Genomic DNA, 20,138 nt, shown 5'->3' on the forward strand with positions numbered 1-20,138 from the left:
AAATGTATTATTTTGGAGACTTATTAATGAAGTTTATATCCTCTTTATTTATGGGTGAGTTGGGTAGAAAGAAATCCAGCAGGCTTGCTCGGCCGGGTCATCTCGGTTGAGCGTTGGTCGCGCTTCCCGAGTCCGGGGTGTGATATTAACCCCGAGACTATTGTTGAATGGAAGCTTGAGTGGAGTCCGAGAATACCAGAATTCATATTCAGATATGTGTTTAGGGCATTTAAACCAACCATTGATGGTTTTGTGCATTGTCGGCCGGTAATCTCTATAGACAGCACTCATGTCTATGAAAAGTATGGTATTAAGATGTTGATATCTACTGCAGTAGATGCTAATGGAAGAATATTTCCCCTCGTATTTGCTATTTGTGCCAATAAAAGTCAAGAGACTTGGACATTGTTTTTTAACCACTTGAAGGAGCACGTTGTCAGCCAGCGTTCAGGTATTTGTCTAATATCTGATCGGCATGGTGGTATTTTATGTTCTATACAAACTTTGGATACATGGCAGGAACCGTATCCCTACAACCGTTACTGTGTTAGGCACTTGAAGTCCAACTTCCAGCGGGCTCATCCGAATAAGAGCTTACATGATTTAATGTGGATGGCTGCAACAGATCATCAAGAGTGTAAATTCAGGAGGCGAATGTAATTGATTAGGCAGGAAGACCCAGAAGCTTATCATTGGTTGATGCGATATGAGCTTGATAAGTGGACTTTGCATAAGGATGGTGGTAGAAGATGGGAAATTTTGACTACAAACGTGTCACAATCTTTCAACGGGTTGATGAAGTCTGCTCGTGGATTGCCTGTCACTGCCATGGTACGGATGTCATTCAAGCATATGGCGGGGAGGTTTGTTGAAAGGTCCTGAAGTGCATCGTCATTGATGGAAATGGGTGTTGAATTTATGCCACATCCAATGAAATAATTTGAGAAATATAGGAAGCGAGCACAGTGGCATACATTTTTGCAGTATTGCAACGAATGAAATATTTTTAAAGTTTGCACTGATCTACATCAAAACTGCAGTAATAATACCTACACCATCAATGAATCTAGAAGATTATGTTCGTATGGGAAATGGTCGATCTATCACTTTCCAAGCTCACATGCCATGAAGTTCTTTCAACATACAGGTTTTGCGGCGACGAGGTACGTTGATAAAGAATATGGTATTGCTGCATACGTATACACCTATAATGGCCACTTCCAACCAGTGGGTGATGAGCATTATTGTCCGCCGGAACCATTTAAAATATTGTGTAACAAGGATTATGTGTGTCACCGACAAGTGCAAAAAAGAACACAGATACATAACTAAATGGATGTTGGTGATACTGTTTATGCGTGTAAATGTGGTATATGTTCCCAAACAGGACACGATCATCGTAAATGTCCTTCAGTTGGTTTGGGAAGCAGTGGTAATTCAGTTCTCGGTAGCAGTTCATTCAATGTGTCCAATTTTTAAGGATAAACTTAGTGTTTTGTTGAAGTAATTTTGTTGTACTAAATGTATGTAATGGTGTTGTTTGCAATATTTATGAAATAAAATTAAGTTTCCAATAGGCTTAAATCTAATTAACATTTAGCATTTAAGATTCAATACAACAATTAAAAATAACTTCAACAACTAAATAACAATTTTCATTCGTCATTATCGTCACTGTCTGGCACTTTTTAATTGTCATTGTCTTCATCTTCTTCATCAACATCTTGTACGCATTTGTGCGGACTGGGGGCATCATAATCTAGGCCCCAGTTGACACACATTTCTCATATTTCATCGCTATCATCAATAAGATCACTTGCTTGATTTCTACAATAATATGGGACTCCTACGTCCAACGTCTATGGTAGAAACTTAGGTAGTCCCCCCCCTCCCCCTACTCAACAACTGTTGGAAATACAGGATAATCAATGTCTCTATGCAATTTTTCATTTTCTAACAAATCCCAATACTAATCCTTTGTTCCTTGCAGGTAGTTCAGATCATCCAGTGCATAATGAATGGGTAGTGCCTTTTCCATCTCTAAAATCTCCTTCATCAAATGCCGAATCACTTCTAGTTTATCTTTGTGTGTGTTTGTTTGGAATATTGCAGACAGTGCTTATGGTAACCCTAGCCCATGCCAATGGCATAGTACTTTATAATCACAACTTTTTGAGTAACGGGGAACCCATTGTAGTTTTTCATCCCAAATTCACATACCTTCAGACTTTGTGGAATGCGCTTCCCCCTCAATAATGTGCCATGCAACTTTGAGATCAGTGTGTATATTGATAGGCTTATTTTTCAAGGGACGTAGAACACCATACCACTTGTCATCAACCAAATCAGGATAGCAACCTAGCATATTTTTTTTAAGGTAGGGATCGATTGTGTTATGACGTGTTCCATGTGGATTTGGTGAACTACCTTTACCTTTTTGCCTCTTCTTAAACTACTTATTAAATATTAGTGGCATTTCTAAAATAGATGTTTTAATGGTTCTTGAAATGGTTTTTGAATACTGGAATGTTGGTTTAACTTAAAAAGAACTAAACTACACGAACTTGTATGTTAAACGTAGCGCATCACCAATATGCATTATGTGTATTGTCATGTTGACTTGAAAAGGTTGTCAACCTGAAAAAGTTGCACCGACTTGTACCGTAAAGAATCATTAGCACGCTAAACGTAAAGCATCACCAATATGTGTTTTGTGTATTGTCATGTCGACCTGAAAAAGTTGTCGCCCTTAAAAAACTGCAACGACTTGTACTGTAAAGAATTATTAGCACGCAAAACGTACCGCATCACCAATATGCGTTATGTGTATAGTTATGTCGTAAAACGTAGCGCATCACCAATATGCATTATGTGTATTGTTATGTCGACATGAAAAAGCCGTCGACCTGAAAAAGTTGCAACGACTTGTACCGTAAAGAATCGTTAGCACGCGAAACATAACGCATCAACAATATGCGTTATGTAACCTAAAATCACTCTTAGCTGCCTATAAAAACTCCACATATTTTGAATTATTATTTGCAGCGTAACCAAACGAAGAAAACAACTTTTCATAAATTTTTCAAGTTCGAGCATTACGACATGTCTGGACGCAATGACGTGCCAAGGTGTTACTGTGGCAAACGTGCTATTTTGAATCCATGTTGGTCAAATTACAATTTAGGACACAGACGTTGGATGTGTAAACAAGTTGTAAGTTATTATTATTGAAAGTTATGTTGGTTAATAGATTGTTTATAACATGTTAATTAATAGTCTTTTGTTGTCATCCCCATTTGTAGGACGACAATCAATGTGATTTTGAAGAATGGTATGATGAACCCATTAACCAGAAATATTACAAATCACATTTGCTAAGCATTTGGAATCTGACCGGTGAGTACGAACTATAGATCTTGAAACTCCAAGAATAACTTGCGGCAGTGAAGGAGAAACTCAAAGAGGCAGAAGAAGAAAATAATCGGTTGAAAGAAAAAGTTCAGTGGTTGAAGCATAGAATAATGGGCGATAGTGACTAAACAAACACATGGATGCATTAAGTGTAGTTTTTTATTCTTATGTTGTATGGTCATGTATTATCTATAATTTTTAACGAATTTAAATTTATGTTAATCTGTCTTATTTTTTTGTGTCCTAGTTTTAAACTAATAAATAACCCGAAAAATAAAAACACATGCAAATTATGTAAAAATTCAATAATTTTACTATTAGATATTTAATGTCATATATACAACTCAAAATACATATCAATGAGTCCCACAGCATGTATGCTTTAAAGCATTGGCTGGCCTGAGGCGCATACCATCCCGCCCGGCTATGCTATCAGGATCATCCTCATCATGTCGCCTATTTATCGGAGGATGTGTTGCAGTATGATCGTCAATAAGGCTAGCAGGCTCAGTAAAAACGGTCGTTGGGCAATCAGTAACCTACAAAATGATAAGATATTTTAGTATATGAAAAATATAAGACTAATGTACGTGTTGGCAAAAACATTCAATGGTCAAACCATGGTCTCAGTGGGCTACTGAATTAGATCATCCATCTCCGGCAAGCGAGTATCGCACAATGTGGCCTCCATGACGGGTGATGACAAAATCTTTAAAAAATATAAACACTTTAGATATTACTGCCTAATCTATAAGGTAAAAACAAATTGAAGTAATAGTAATACAAACAAAGTTACGCCTGAGTAGCCACATAATGCTCTGTGCGAACTCCGAGGGGCACTGGAGTAGATGAAGGTTATGACGTCTCGACCCGATGTGATGTCTCCCTATCTGTGCTTGAAAGATCCTCATCAGCCCTCGGTGATGAGTCATAACTCAGTCGTCGTCTACTATGCACCTCTCGTATAGTACGATCCTCAGCAACCCTCGATGGCTCTAGACGATCAGGAAAATATCGATCCCAATCATGCTGCGTAATGGCGGTGCCCGCGATCATCATTGGAGCTAACGGGATCAACTGTAAAGTCCCCGGTGATAGTTGAAGGTTGAATGACGGCATATTATGACGAGCATCGTATGGCTCAGGGTAGTCATCCGGCTGATAAACTCCAATGCCCTTCGCGGGTGCCTCAGCGCCCCCTTGCTGGGGACCCCGTCCTCGCCGACCACCACGACAACGTGAGCCACCCCTTCCCTCTGGCCACGCCTACCACGTCTACCACGTTCTGGGTCCACGTATGGCCCATGATGGTACTCCTCATGCGGGACATACGCAGCCTCATAACCTAACCGTGCATCCTCTCAGGAACGTCTCAATGTGGCAGCAACAAGATCAGCAACCCGACGACCAAGGCCATACACAACTTCTGCTCTGTCGCCTGCATGTTGTAGCATCTCCAGTACCAACTGGTAGAACCGGTGTAAGCCAATAGCTTGCATAGCATATAACATATTAATTAAGGAAGGATGTTAAAGTAATGTAACATTATAAGTAATTATATCAAATGACATACCAATGCCTCATGCCTCCCGACGTATGGAACGTACCGACCACCAGCGCGATGAACGGGATTCCCGATCAGAAGGCGAGTAACACTGTGATACCAACCCATGTACTCATGCTTCCCGTCCAAATGGTCATGTGGAGGGTATGGCGGAATCAGGCCATATCTCTGATCCCAATCCTCTATCTGGGCCTCTAGCCAGGCTAAGTATGTCTGGTCGACCCTGTAGCGATCATCCCACTGGTAATGTGTTATGTTCCAAGTGGGCAGAATAGGTATAAGCTGACACCGCCCAAACTGTCGAAGGACTCGCTCGGTAGCATGATGCTCGAATATATCGAGACATATAAGTGGGACTGAAGACATCCACATAGCTCGACCGCGGGAGCAATAATCTGGCAATCCAGCTATGAGCTCGTCATTGTATGGCCTCCATATGAACTATTTAATAAACATAAGAATTGTGAGTAAACGCAAGACAGATCAAGCATTATCAAACAAACTTATTCATATATGTATCTGAGCGCCTTCAAGTAAATCCAACAGATCCCTATAATAAGGGAGATGACGTCGAGCCTCGACCTCACAAGCGTGGCCTCGCCTATCTACCCGTCTCCTAGTTAGTGGAAGAAACGGTGGAGGTAGTGCATCTGGAGCTATCGGTTGCAGAGGTGGCTAGATCTGCAGGAACCGCTCCCAGGCCCAAACCTAATATTGATTGTGGACGTAAAATTTAAGTCATTTTTTACTATCTCTATTATAATCAAGAAAATAATTGATTATGTTATCAGCTACAGCAGCAGAATAAAACCGACGACGTCTCTCACGGTGCCCATGGACGACCGACACAACTGCCTATAAAGGTAGGCTAGAACAGCTACACCCCAGTTGTAATTAGGTAACTCATTTAGCCACTCCAGATGATGCATAAATCGCAAGCTAACTAAGTTTTCCGAAGTGTTCGGGAACAGAATATCACGAAACATTATCAGCAACAACTGCCTCATATGCCGGTCGATAGCCTTTAGCGGTGAGTCTTTAGTACTCTCCGTGTGCAGCGCCAGCAGATGCTGCCTAACGGGCGACAGATGCAATCGACTAACACCACTTAAAGCAGTCGGCTCCGCAGGCTGGAAATCGGTGATCCCCTACAACATACGTAGATAGTCCTCTCCCGTATAGTCCCTAAGACCATGCGGGTAGCTGACAGCCATACCATCAACGGGAAACCCGAATAGAACCTTTAAGTCCTCTAGCGTGATGGTAGTCTCACTGATAGGTAGATGAAATGTATGCGTCACTGATCGCCACTGCTCTATCATAGCCGTGATCAGGGGCCAGTCGAACTACAACCGGCCAATATCTATAATCCGATAAAACCTCATCCGCTCAAGGCATCTAATTGTATGGGGATGAAGTGGGTGGTCCCTAATGAACTCCCAAAGATCGTCTATACGTCTAGGGTGGAAGGTCTGGGACAGACACTGTCCATCCCAGATGTGTGAAGTAGGGCTTCTTATCGAGCGGACCGGGCGGATTGTTACGCTTAACGATTTGGCTTATCGATTATCGACTAATAAATGTACTAATCCGCTAGCCAAACCGATAAGATATCGGGTGGATTGGTATTATTTTTGCGATTATCGGGCGATTTTCGGGCGATTTATCGGCTAAATTAAATAGCAATGAGTGCACATACTACTTGATATTAAATCACCAAATTTAAATCTTAAATTTAACCCGTTTATATAACACTGTCATGCCCGCATTTCCAGAAGTCACTAACTGGAAATTTATGTTTTCTGCTTAGAAGATCTAGTCAAAATGGATATAGCTATACTAAAGTAGTGTTGCATAGGGCTCTTTTCTTTCTGCTATTGCATCACGCCATTTAGCCATATGTAAGTCCATTTTCACAACTGGCAGAAGTCACTAGAATTTGAAAGTGAATTTTCAATAGTCTAATATAAGGGTGGTCAGTGGGTCGGGTCGGGCCCGCGGGCTAAGCGGGCTGGGACAGTTAGGCGTGCTAGAGTTTGGATCGTATCGATCTCGTGGGCTGATTCTTAACTAGGAACCATTAGGACCGGGCCCGTTTGGCCCTCCAAGAGACCGGGATCGGACCGGTCCCTTGGCGGGCCCAACAGATATTTTTTTTAAAAGGAGCCATTTGGCTTTTGAAAAAAAAAGTTGTTGGCAGTTTAAAAAAATAGTCGTTGGCTATTTTACAAATAACCATTTAACCCTCCCCAACTTAGTTTTAACCCCAAACTTTTTATTATTATACTTTTTTCCTATTTTCTACTATAAATACCCCCTCATTCTTTCATTTTCTTACAAAATCAATATCAATCTATCAAAATCTCTCTCTAATTTTCTTCTATACTTACTACAATTGTTTACTTTATCAAAAACAATTGTGAAAAAATTGTGAGGTTGCTTATTACTTACTTTATTCCAAAAAATAGTTAAAAACTATTGAGGTTGTTACAATTTGTGAAACAATTGTGAAGTTGGTGAATTGAAGTCTTCAACGATAATCAATTTTCAACAAGTTGTTCGTCAATTCGGTAAATTCGTTCCAACTCTTAAGTCTTAATATTATAGTTTTGTTTGTTTTATTTATTTGCTATTACTTGATTAATTAAGATGACTTTCTTAAGAAATATTTTTGGTAAAAATAAGAATAAAGAAAAATCCAAGACTGACGAATCTAGTGGTACTGTTGTTCCTCCTCCCCTGCCCCCCGCTCCTCGAACCAAACCCCATACCCTTCATATACCTGCTATTCTTGATACCGATAATAGTTTATTATAATTTAGCGACACTGAATTTTGCCATAATATTACACCCGGTGAACATTTAGACCCTGAATTAATGAATGCTCTCTATTCTAATAGTTATAATACTATTGATGAAAATGATGATGAGAAAATTGATCTTGATAAAACTCAATCGGACGATGATATACCCACTAGTCCTGCTCCTGATGTTGACCCAACTAGTGATAACCCTGCTAATCCAAATGATGACACATCTGATACTCTCGTTACTGCCCCTACTTTTTCTAGAGAACCTACCAAACTGTAGAAAATATCTCCTGTTTGGCCATTTTTTTTACTCAACTAGTTCTAAAAAATAAGGCTAAGTGTAAAACTTGTGATATGGAGTTAGCTTTTAAATATACTGGATCGCGGTCGGGGACAGGATCTTTGGCTAGACATATAAGAAAACACCCTAAAGATAACGTCAGATATCAACGTCTGAAAGCTCTGGCCGGGGGAAAAAGTATACCTAGTCCTAATCAGGCTGACCCTAGTACCGGTTCAAATCAATTTCAACCGATAATTAACACTGTTACCGATGGTATTTTATATTATGATCCAAAAAAAGATCGGGAAGAATTGACAAAAATGGTAATTGTTATGTGCTTACCCTATAGTTTTCCTTTTGACCCTGCGTTTGTGCATTATATTAGAAAAAAATTTAATCCCACTTATAAATATTTTTCTCGCACAACCGTAAAGAGTGATATTTATAAATATAAGCATGAATATGAATAATATTGCGCTATTTATTTACTCATATAAATTGTCGTGTTGTTATTACAACTGATATTGGTAGAAGTAACAACGACTGTGATTACCTTACTTTTACATGTCATTGGATTGATGAGGATTGGATAATGCAAAAGCGCATCATTGCTTATAGAATAATTGCTTCACGTCACACAGGGCAGTTTATTGCTAGCACAGTTACGGATATTTGCAGATATTTTTGCATTAGTGATAAAACAATGTCGGTTTCAATGGATATTGCTACTAATAACACAAATGCTATAGACTTGCTTATCACTACGCTAAATCCTGCATTTAGTAACATTTTTCATGTTAGATGTATTTGTCATATTTACCATTTAATTGTGGGTGATGGTATGAGAATTTTAAATATTCAAATTGAAAAAATTAAAATGACTCTTAATTGGCTTTTCATTCAAACCGTAGAAGTAAACTTAGAGAATATTTTAAAAGATGAGATGATTGTGGCCTAAGAGAAAGAAAGGTTCCTAAAGCTTATTCAACTAGATGGAATTACATGTATGAAAGTTTGGTTGTTGCATATGAATATAAAAACCCCATAAACTCAATGTTTAATGCGCATGTAAGTGATGATGATGATTACCTTACGAATGGGGATTGGGCCAATGTCAAAATGCTTGTTGATTTTTTAGAAAAATTTTATATTGCTACAAAATAATTTTTCGGGCAATATTATTCTACTATTTCTAAATATTTAGTTCATATTGCAGAACTTGCAAATTTGTTTGGTCATTTTTCACATGGTGGAAAAATTTATCAACTTGCTATTGATTCTATGAGAAAAAAGTTTAAAAAATATTATTTCCCTATTTCCCCTATTTATGGTGTTGCCGCTTTGTTAAATCCTTGTATGCCATTTGGAGATCCTCAATTTTGGTATGAAACTGTTTATAATGGTTTAGCACTTGAAGATGATAAGTTGCCTAAACTTTCGGAAGCAATAGCCTCAATTAGAACAAATGCTGAAACTATTTATAATGCTTATCAAGTTGCATTAAATCATGCTAGACCAAATGTTCCAACTTCTTCTTCTTCTTATTCTCAATCTTCTAAAAGAACTGCGGGAGTAATAGGACTTAGTGTTTGGGCGGGGTTTAGGTATTCTTTTGGTTCTAGTAGTAATAATTTTTCACAACTAAATGAGCTTGAAGTTTATTTGTCGCAACAACTTGAGGAACTGAATCCCGACGACACCTTTAATATTTTGCAATGTAGAAGGACAAAGAAAAATACTTTGCGGTTCTTTCAAGGATGGCCCGAGACATTTTAACTATTCAAGTTTTAACTGTGGCATCAGAGAATGCTTTCAGTCAAGCAAGACTTCAAATCGGTGATTATAGAGCGTCTATGTGGGAGAGCTTGGAAAAATCATTACTTTTTACCGATTGGATCCGTTCGGAAAGAAGAAATTTTGGACTTGCTGAATCACAACCAGAGGTAGACGAAACTTACGAAGAAATGCTAGCTAAACTTGCTGAGGATACTGCTTCGCCCGTCAATAGATCGGCCATGACCAAGCTACTTTTCCGCCACCACCAACGGAACTTCCTCCGAACCTTGAAGGATTTATGAAGTTTGTAAGAGACAGCATGTAACTTGTATGAATAAATATTAGTATGTATTATGTAACTTGTATTTTTGGCACATCTTGATTAGTTCTTTTTTCTTCTCAATGGTGGTATTAGCATCTTGTTGTGCTCATTCCATAGGGAGGAGGAAGACTAAGAAAGATATTGCCATATTTTTCATTGCTATAATAAAATTATAAGGAATTGCTTTGAATATCTTTTTACAATATTTTTGTCTTTAAATTTGAATTAAAAGATTAGGTCGCAATTGTATAATAAATTTACAAGGCATTGCCTTAGATAATTTTTTTTTTTTTTGTCTCTAATTATTATTTAATTTAAAAAAATTATTGCAGTAGCCATTGGGCCCATTTAGTTCCGACCCATTTAGCCCGGGACCATGAGTTCGTGGGCCCGGTCCCGGGCCGGTTCTTACAAAAGCCCGTTTAACCCAGGATCGTTTAGCCCATTTATTGAAGGACCGGGACCGTGGCCCACAAGACCGGCCCGTTTATGGCCCGACCCACTTGCCACCCCTAGTCTAATACCTCTTAGTTAGTATCTGTGATAAAACAATAATGGTTAATGTCTTAGTGAATCTTCTGAACATGAATAGTAACTGCTACTTTGTCAAATAGTGAAGGGATATTTAATATACATAGGAGTAAAAATATAAATATAAAAATTCTTAACGGATTAACGATTTATCCATTAAGAAAATTGAATAATCTGCCCCTAAATCAATAAGCCGTTAATTATAAAATTTTAATCCGTTCACCAACCGTTAATCTGATAACCCGATACCAATAAGCTATTAAGCCAAGTTTGTGGTTCGATTTTCGGTAACAGTTTGGTTTGAACAGGCCTAGTGTGAAAACCTATGGCCACCCTGGAGCAATAGTAGTGTCACGACCCAAAAATTTTATCGCAGGCGTTGTGATAGAACTTAGTCTCTAAGATTAAGTAAGCCGATTATAATCATAATTCAAGCCATTTTTTTTAAAGATATAATTTAATACACGTGTCGAAACCAACAGCGGAAATAATTTTTAAAAACCTCTCAAGACTGATAATACTGAGTCACGAACTCTAACTGAATACATGGAATTATCTCGAGGATCGAATATACAGTACTGGTCGAATAAGATATTAACAGTACAATAAAATGGAAAGGCTCCAAGGGACTGTGATGACCAAGCAGTCCTACCTTGAATCCTTGCGATCATACTTTAATCTCTGTCCGAATCTGATATCTTCAATACCCGGCTCTGCACAAAAAATGTGCAGAAGTATAGTATGAGTGCACCACAGTCGGTACCCAGTAAGTATCAAGACTAACCTCAGTGGAGTGGTGACGAGGTACAGTCAAGACACTCACTAGTCAAATAATTTGTGCAATATAACATACAAAAATAATAGAAAATAAATAGCAGTGATAGCAACACCAATCAACTAGTGATTTAAACAGCAAGGCAACAGGAACACCATATATATTACTCAAACGAATAATAAATACAGGTACAACCAATTAATCAAGTCTTTCAAAATATACATCTTTTATCTATAAGTTTTTCAATAAAAGTCTCTAGAATATAATCATTTTCAATAAATATATTTCGAATATACTTACTTCAAATAAATATCTTTCTATTATAATTCTTTCAAATAAATATCTTTCGAATATAATTCTTTCAAATAAATATCTTCTGAATATAATTCTTTCAAGTAAATATCTTTCAAATATAATTCCTTCAAGTAAATATTTTTCAAATATACTTCTTTCAAGTAAATATCTTTCTAATATAATTCTTTCAAATAAATATCTTTCTAATACAATTCTTTCAAATAAAAGTCACCATGTGACACCTCATTTAACTTTTATGGCGTGAGAAATATATTCAACATATCACATCAAATGGCACGGAAATACCTTCGTGCACTTGTCTCATTCTCACCCAATATATATATATATATATATATATATATATATATATATATATATATATATATATATATGTGTGTGTGTGTGTGTGTGTGTGTGTGTGTGTGTGTGTAGATCAAATTAATTGGCACGGTAACATCCTTCGTGCATTTATATCTTTCTCACCGTGCATATATATAACAGTATCAACTAGGTAGGAGAAATGCCAATAACAATAAAAGAAATAAAGTGGAGGCACACAGGAAGCAACAACGACTACAAGTCACATAGAAAACATAGGTGCACAATAACATCTTAAGATAAAGGCATGAATGTATACATAACAAAACGATATCACAATATAATGTATGTCTCTCGTCCTCGCCTGCACGGAAACACCCTTCGTGCCATGAATATATGATAATATAAAAATAATTGCACGGCATCACCCTTCGTGCTTTTACTCTCATCCTCACCTGATAATATAAATGAAATGGCACGGCATCATCCTTCGTGCTTTACACTCTCAATGGCACTGCATTACCCTTCATGCTTTACACTCTCAAATGGCACGGCATCACCCTTCGTGCTTTACACTCTCCCTCACATGATAATATAATTTAAATGGTACGGTATCACTCTTCGTGCTTTACACTCTCAAATGGCACGGCATCACCCTTCTTCTTTACACTCTTCCTTACCAAGCACATGTATATCATTAACAAGCAAGGTAGAAAGCATAAATAACATCAAGGAGAGTGTTTAAACCACAAATTCATATCATAATTTGCCACTGACCACAACCAAATTCCAAATATGTAGCAGAATCAATAAATTTCTCAACAAATAGCCCAAGGCTCCTCACAACGTATATAAAACCCCAAAATAATCAACAGAGGTAAAAAAAAATACTCAGTATAGGGCAACGCCTTTATTAATCCAAATTCTTGATAATTATATTAACTCCTCATTTTAAACTTATTTAATAAATATTTGCAGATAAGGATTTCGTCATGAATTTAATTCCAAAAAAAATATCAAATCAAAAAACACACGGAATTCACATAAAATCCAAGTGACAATAAGACCAAATTATTATATAAAATACAAACTTGACAAATAAGGAATGAGGCGTGATAATTCAAGGATTTACTAAATGCCAACAATTATCCAATTTAATACATAAAATACCTAAAACTTTAAACCAATAAAATTTGCACATATAAACCCGAGTACGTACTCGTCACCTCGCGTACACGGCTTCCAATCACACAATTTCCACATAAGACTCAATGCCTAAGGGGTAATTCCCCCACTCAAGGTTAGGCAAGATACTTACCTTTTTGAATTTATGCCGATATTTCGAAATCGCCCTCTTGCTTGAATTGACCTCCGGATAGCTCAAATCTATCCAAATTAATTTTACAACTTCATTAAAATTTATGAGAAACAATTCCGGATAATAATACGACGACTTAAAAATTTATTCCAAAAAGTCAATGCGGGGATCGCCTCTTGGAACCCGACATAATTTTTATGAAATCCGAACACCCATTCCGATACGGGTTCAACCATACCAATTTTATCAAATTCTGATAACAACTCGACCTTCAAATCTTAAATTTTTTTTTTGGAAGATTTAGCTAAAATCTTGATTTCTTCCATTAAAATCCGAATTAAACGATGAATATAATCATATATTTATGAAATATAAATACTTTAGGATATAGAACACTTACCCCAATCCATACGGTGAAAATCGCCTCAAAGATCGCTTCAATCCGAGCTCCATAGATCCAATTATGTTAAAAATGGATGAAACCTCGAAATATAGCTACTGTCTAGGTATTTACTGTTCGCGAACACGGAAAATGCTTCGCGATCGCGAAGCACAACTTTTCTCAGCCCAAAACTTGCCTTTCGCGATTGCGAAGAACAAGTGTCCAGCTCTTCTAGACAGCCTCTAGTACAATGGTCATAAATTTTTGTACAAAACTCTAAATTGCAAATGGTTTAACTTTATGAAACCTAGACACCAAGATCTATAACTTTTATTTGTTGATCATCTCCCAATTCCTTATAGATTGCTAGATATAAGCTTCCAAAATCAGCCTTGTGCAACAGAGATTTCCAAACTCTTCCCAGATAGCCTATAGTATATCCACCATAACCTTTTGTACACAACTCCAAATGACAAATGGTTTACTTTTATGAAAACTAGATATAAAGAGATACAACTTTTATTTTTAGATCATCTCCAAATTTCTTATAGATTACGAGATATAAGCTTCCAAAATTGGGTCAGTACAATAGAGATTTCCTCTATGCGATCGCGAAAAGGCTTCTACGATCGCGATTCACAGTGTCCAAACAGCAAAATTGCTCTTCGCGATCGCGACCGTTTGTCCGCGATCGCGATGCATACCTCTGTGGCCAAAAACCAGTAACTAAAAATGGCCTAGAAATGGTCTGAAACCACCCCGAAACTCACCCGAGCCACTCAGGACCCCGTCCGAACATACCAACAAGTCTCAAAACATATTACGGACTTAGTCGAAACTTCAAATCACATCAAACAACGCTAAAACCACGAATCATATCCCAATTCAAGCTTAATGAAACTAAAAAATTTCAACTTCTACATTCGGCGCTAAAACCTATCAAATCAAGTCTGATTGACCTCAAATTTTGCACACAAGTCATAAATGACATAACAGACCTATGAAAATTTTCAGAATTAAATTCCGACCCTGAATCAAAAAGTCAACTCCCCGGTCAAACTTCCAACTTAAACTTCATATTTTCGTCATTTCAAGCCTAATTTAACCACGGGCTTTCAAATAATTTTTCGGACACACTCCTAAGTCCAAAATCACCATACGAAGCTATTGGAATAATTAAAACTCTATTCCGGGGTCGTTTACTCAAAAGTCCAACTCTGGTCAACTCTTTTTATTTAAGTTTCAAAAATGAGAATTGTTCTTTCAATTTAATCCCGAATCTTTCGAAAATCAAACTCGACCACACTCGCGGGTCATAATACATATTAAGAAGCTGTTCGAGACCTTAAATTACTGAACGAGGCATAAATTCTTAAAACGACAAGTCAGATCGTTACACTTCCGAAAATCAAACTCGACCACACCCGCGGGTCATAATAGATATTACGAAGTTGCTCGAGACCTTAAGTCACTGAACGGAGCGTAAATTCTTGAAACGACAAGTCGGGTCGTTACAAGTAGCTATAGAACAGTAGGTCCAGGATGCACAGGGGGAAGCTCCATGACGATGTCTTTAAATTGAACAATATTAATTAAAGTATTTTTCTCTTTAATCGTTTAACATCTTTAAATATATTCCGATATTTTTTATATTAATATTTAATCGATAAATTTTCTATTTAAAAAATACTTAGGTTGATAAATTTTCTATATTATTATTTTATATGTTAGTTTCTTACATTTTGTTTACTAAAATTCGGTACGGTTTTGTTTGAACTGTAATCTTTTTTTCAGATATTTTTGGGTTATAAGAGAATTAAATATTTAATTTCATAACTAATCAAGATATATTTAATAATTATTCATATAAAAAATACTTAGGTTGATAAATTTTCTATATTATTATTTTATATATTAGTTTCTTATATTTTTTGACTAAAATTCGGCAGGGTTCTGTTTGAACTGTCATCTTTTCAGATATTTTTGGGTTATAAGTGAATTAAATATTTAATTTTCATAACTACTCAAGATATATTTAATAATTATTCATATAAAAAATATTTAGGTTGATAATCTATATTAATATTTTTTATGTTTGTTTCTTACATTTTTGACTAAAATTCGGTAAGGTTTTGTTTGAATTGTCATCTTTTTCAGATTTTTTGGGGTTATAAGAGAATTAAATATTTAATTTTCATAACTAATCAAGATATATTAAATAATTGTTCATATAAAAATTACTACAAACTTAATACTAAATAGTATTTAATTTATTTCATTCGTAACGATTTATTTGTTAGCTTTTATATTTTACCCAGAAATCCAGTAGCGTCTCTTTTGTACTGTCTACTAATTATTTTATGATTCATATCTAATAGTTGATTGTTATCTAATAATATATTTAATCCATAATTGAGTACTCTAACCGGGTTAGTTAATGAGGGCACGTAATTTTTATTCTAGACTAAAGAATCCTAAAAAGTACTAAAGTCACACTACTCTAAATGGTCATAAACAACGTCAACTAACATAAACTAAAATTTATCATCGGTTTTACTAGGTTAAAGGGCACTACATAATAATAAAAGGCATAACATATCACTAAAGGGCATTAAACAACAATAAAGTCATATATTATTATATGTACAAAACTAAAGTCACATATAACACTAATTATTCAACAAAAGAACAATATACAATTTTCATAATTTTTTGCACATAAATAAACTAATCCGGATAAAAAATAAAAAAAATAACTATATCAAAAAACGATCACAAAAAGCATACAACACAGTAAAAACAACTAATTAGTAAATTATATACATGAGTTTTACTATAAAAGTGAGTCGGAATACCTTGTTTTAGAGTTTTTTGAATTGAAAAAAATTGATGATTTGACCACCGAAACGAGCAATAGAAGAGATTCACTACACGACAACACCTTGGATCGGGTGTTAGTTCGCTAAAATAAGGAGGGGACACGATTTTTGGAGGACGAGTGGGCTCCAATGGAGCTTTAAGCTTTAAAAATTGTTGGGGGTTGGGGGGAGGGGGGGTTTACCTTAAGATTGGGCCCTTTTTAATATAGGTATAGCGTGATGTGTTATACTTGCCTGTCTTTCATTTAAAAATCAGGGGATGGTATGCGCTATACCTTAACGGACAATAAAAAATCAGGGGATGGCATGCGCTATACCTTAACGGACAAACGTGTCGTTAAGGTATACCCTATTTTTTCCACCTATTTTTATGCTTTGAGTCCAAAAATACCTCCAGAGCATGGGGGTACAAATAGAAAAAGCAAAATAATGTAAAACCGGAAGAAGGAACCATTGATGAGCCAATGTTGTTCGTAAACAATCCAAACGAAACTAATTTATTTTGTATAATATTTTATACAAATAAAAAAATCTCTATAATTCAATACTATGAAACTACAAAACACCAAAATATGAAAAGAGGTAACCAAATTATTTGCTGTCTATGACCATATCTTCAGCTGCCGATTCATCGCCAAAATCGGACTCTAAGTCAAAATCCCAATTACCAACATCATGATTAACAATAACATCAAACGTAAACATAACTTCATCCTCTGCACTTTCAATTGGCATCTTATATCTACAAATCGGACACGATCCATTAATCCCTAGCCACTTCGCAACACAATTTGAATGAAACTTATGTCTACACGGCATCTCCTTAGCTTCATCACCGACTTCGAATTCTAACAAACAGATGGCGCATTCGATCCCTTGTTCAAAAACCGAAACCATCGGCATCGATTCAATTGACGCTTTAGTTGCAGGTAAAGGCGCTTCCTTAACCTCAATGAAAGTAATTGATCTGTTCGTTGCGTCCACCACTACCCTTACCTCAAGTGGATGTTCTGGTAGCGGAGAAGTGGCGGAGAAGTGGATGATATAAGGGAGGATTATTGATCTGGCGTTCCTTGAGGTCAGCTCTTCGAGAGATGGCAGTGATGACATCTCCGCATCGGTAGATAATGGAGCCATTCCACACGATGCTGTAGCTGACTATGGTTGACGCGTGCGCGCGAGAGAGAGAGAAAAAGTAACTTTTGAAAGGAGGATAGTCTGTCTTATAGGCTGCTTTGGTAGCGTATGGAGGTGACGCGTTCTAGACGTGGGATTGAGAAAGTTTAGAGTCCAAGTTCAATGTAATTATAAGTAAATTTTTATATATTAAGTAATAAGTAGTAACCTTATAAAAATAGTAACGAACATATTAGTAAAGCAGCTAATAATAACTTGTTGAGTATAAGTTACATATATTGAGAGTGTACAAAAAATAATTGTGCTAGCAATACAATTTAACTAGCTATAGGTTATACTCTTTCTCTCATATTGTAATATCAAACTTAATATAGAGAGTTACCTATTATAGTAGGTCAATGGAACATAATTAAAAAAAATCTTTGTATTGAATTGTAACTCTAAATTTATAGAGTTTTAAGTTATATAACCGTTAGTGTAAAAAAAAGATTTTTTTTTATCAAGTAACCTTAAGAATATCAACACGTAAGCTTTATTAAAATATGAGATTTATAATTTTACAAACCTACAACAATAACTTTAGATAACTTAATCGTGTAAAAATATTTTAGACTAACTATATATATATATATATATATATATATATATATAAAACTTCGAACAATATAATATTCTGTGGGATAGTAGTATTGGACGGGAAGAAGATTTTGTAAAGTTGACAACTTTACCAAACATGATAATTAGTGAGTTACTATTGTCTTAATGGTTGATTTATTTTTCCTTTTCGATGTCTGTCTATATATATATATATATATATATATATATATATATATATATAGCTTTTGTTAATGAATACTCTCTCCGGATTATTTTATAATATGATATTATTAGGCACGAAAGAAAGAGAGATAGACTTCGATACATTCGGGGACGGCCCTTCCATAAAGCAAGTAAAACAATTGTTTACCCGTAAAATGGTACAATTAAATTTATATATGGTTACTTGACAAGTGAACTAATTTGATCCTAAACTAATATAATAATCAGAGAAATACACAATACTTAGCCGTAGAATGTAGATGAAATAGCAAAGATGGTGATTCCGTGAACACGATTTCCAAACACAGCAATGATGAGATCAAAAAGCGAGAAAGTGAAATTGCATAAAGTTTTGTATAGAATACAGTATATGTTCTTGCCAGAAAATTCGTGTCATTTACAATGGTAACTTAGCTCACTATTTATAGTTATGCCTAGGAAAAAGGTCCTAGGATCATACCCTCCTTTAATACTAATTATGATGGTCATTGATGAAGATGTAACGTTGAGTATAAATGCCAAATTCTCTGTAACGGACCATCGCTCTTAATGCTGTAGAATATTCTTTAGTAAATGCTACCAGGCGCAGAGCATTTAATACACTTTTATAAACGTTATCCGTTCTGGTGACAAGCGTAGTGACTGCGTTCGGTCCTCAGCCATCTCATCTTGGATTTCACGTGTCCTCCTTTTAGTCAGCCACATGTCATATCATATTTTACCCTATACAGATAGTCACCCTGCCTTCCGGTGACATAACTTTATGTTATCGGGAAGTTGGTAAAAATACTTTTTTGGCGGGAATTACTATAATTCCCTCTGAAGGTCTCTTACAGTTGATTAGACACACGTCTCTCAGTATATAATGCCCCAAACACGCGTCATCCCATGATTCAGCACCGCTTTTTCCGATTATCGAGGTAATCATGGCCATGAATTTAGCCGCCAAAATTTCACTTATACGCAACTTTCTTTTCCTTTGCGTTTCATAATTTCTTGAGCTTCTGATTTGCATCCTTGTTTTCCATCCTTTCTCTAATTTTCTTCAAACACAAACTCTTTACCTACTTCTTTTGCAATGGCTTCTTCCTCCAAACGTGGTGGTTCTATAAAGAATAAGAACAAAATCGAAGATTCCACTCCCCCAACAGTGGATTCCATCATCCCAAGACGGCTTAATACTTCGAAGGATTTTGAAGAGAAATTTTCTACTGCTAACCCTCGTACATTGGTTGTTAGTAGGTACCCTTCTTCCATCTGTCCTTCCAGTATTCCTGCTATGAAGGAGGATTGCCGCTGCAATGAGTTAGAAATTATCGCTCCCGATTTATCGGAGCGAGTGACCCTTCCCAAGAAAGGTTTGACATACTTTTTCACATATCCCTTTACTTTGGGTGCGTTTTCCTTGAGCGGAGAGCTTGATTCTGTGATTGCGGAGTTTTGCCTTCACTACCAGGTATGTTTGGCACAGGTAAGTGATTCAGTGTGGAGGACGGTCGCTTGCCTCCGACGTTCGTGC

General features: G+C 36.3%; 1 protein-coding gene across 1 annotated transcript; it reads right to left on the reverse strand.

Annotated features, from left to right (window-relative positions):
- Positions 1 to 17,254: 17,254 nt before the first annotated feature.
- LOC104094586 (uncharacterized) lies at positions 17,255 to 17,800 on the reverse strand. Its single transcript, XM_009600550.4, has one exon. It carries the CDS (start codon positions 17,798 to 17,800, stop codon positions 17,255 to 17,257), a length of 546 nt encoding a protein of 181 aa, XP_009598845.1.
- Between the last annotated feature and the right edge of the window lie 2,338 nt (positions 17,801 to 20,138).

This window comes from Nicotiana tomentosiformis, chromosome 2, assembly GCF_000390325.3.
Source record: "Nicotiana tomentosiformis chromosome 2, ASM39032v3, whole genome shotgun sequence".
In the NCBI taxonomy this organism is placed as follows: Eukaryota; Viridiplantae; Streptophyta; class Magnoliopsida; order Solanales; family Solanaceae; genus Nicotiana; species Nicotiana tomentosiformis.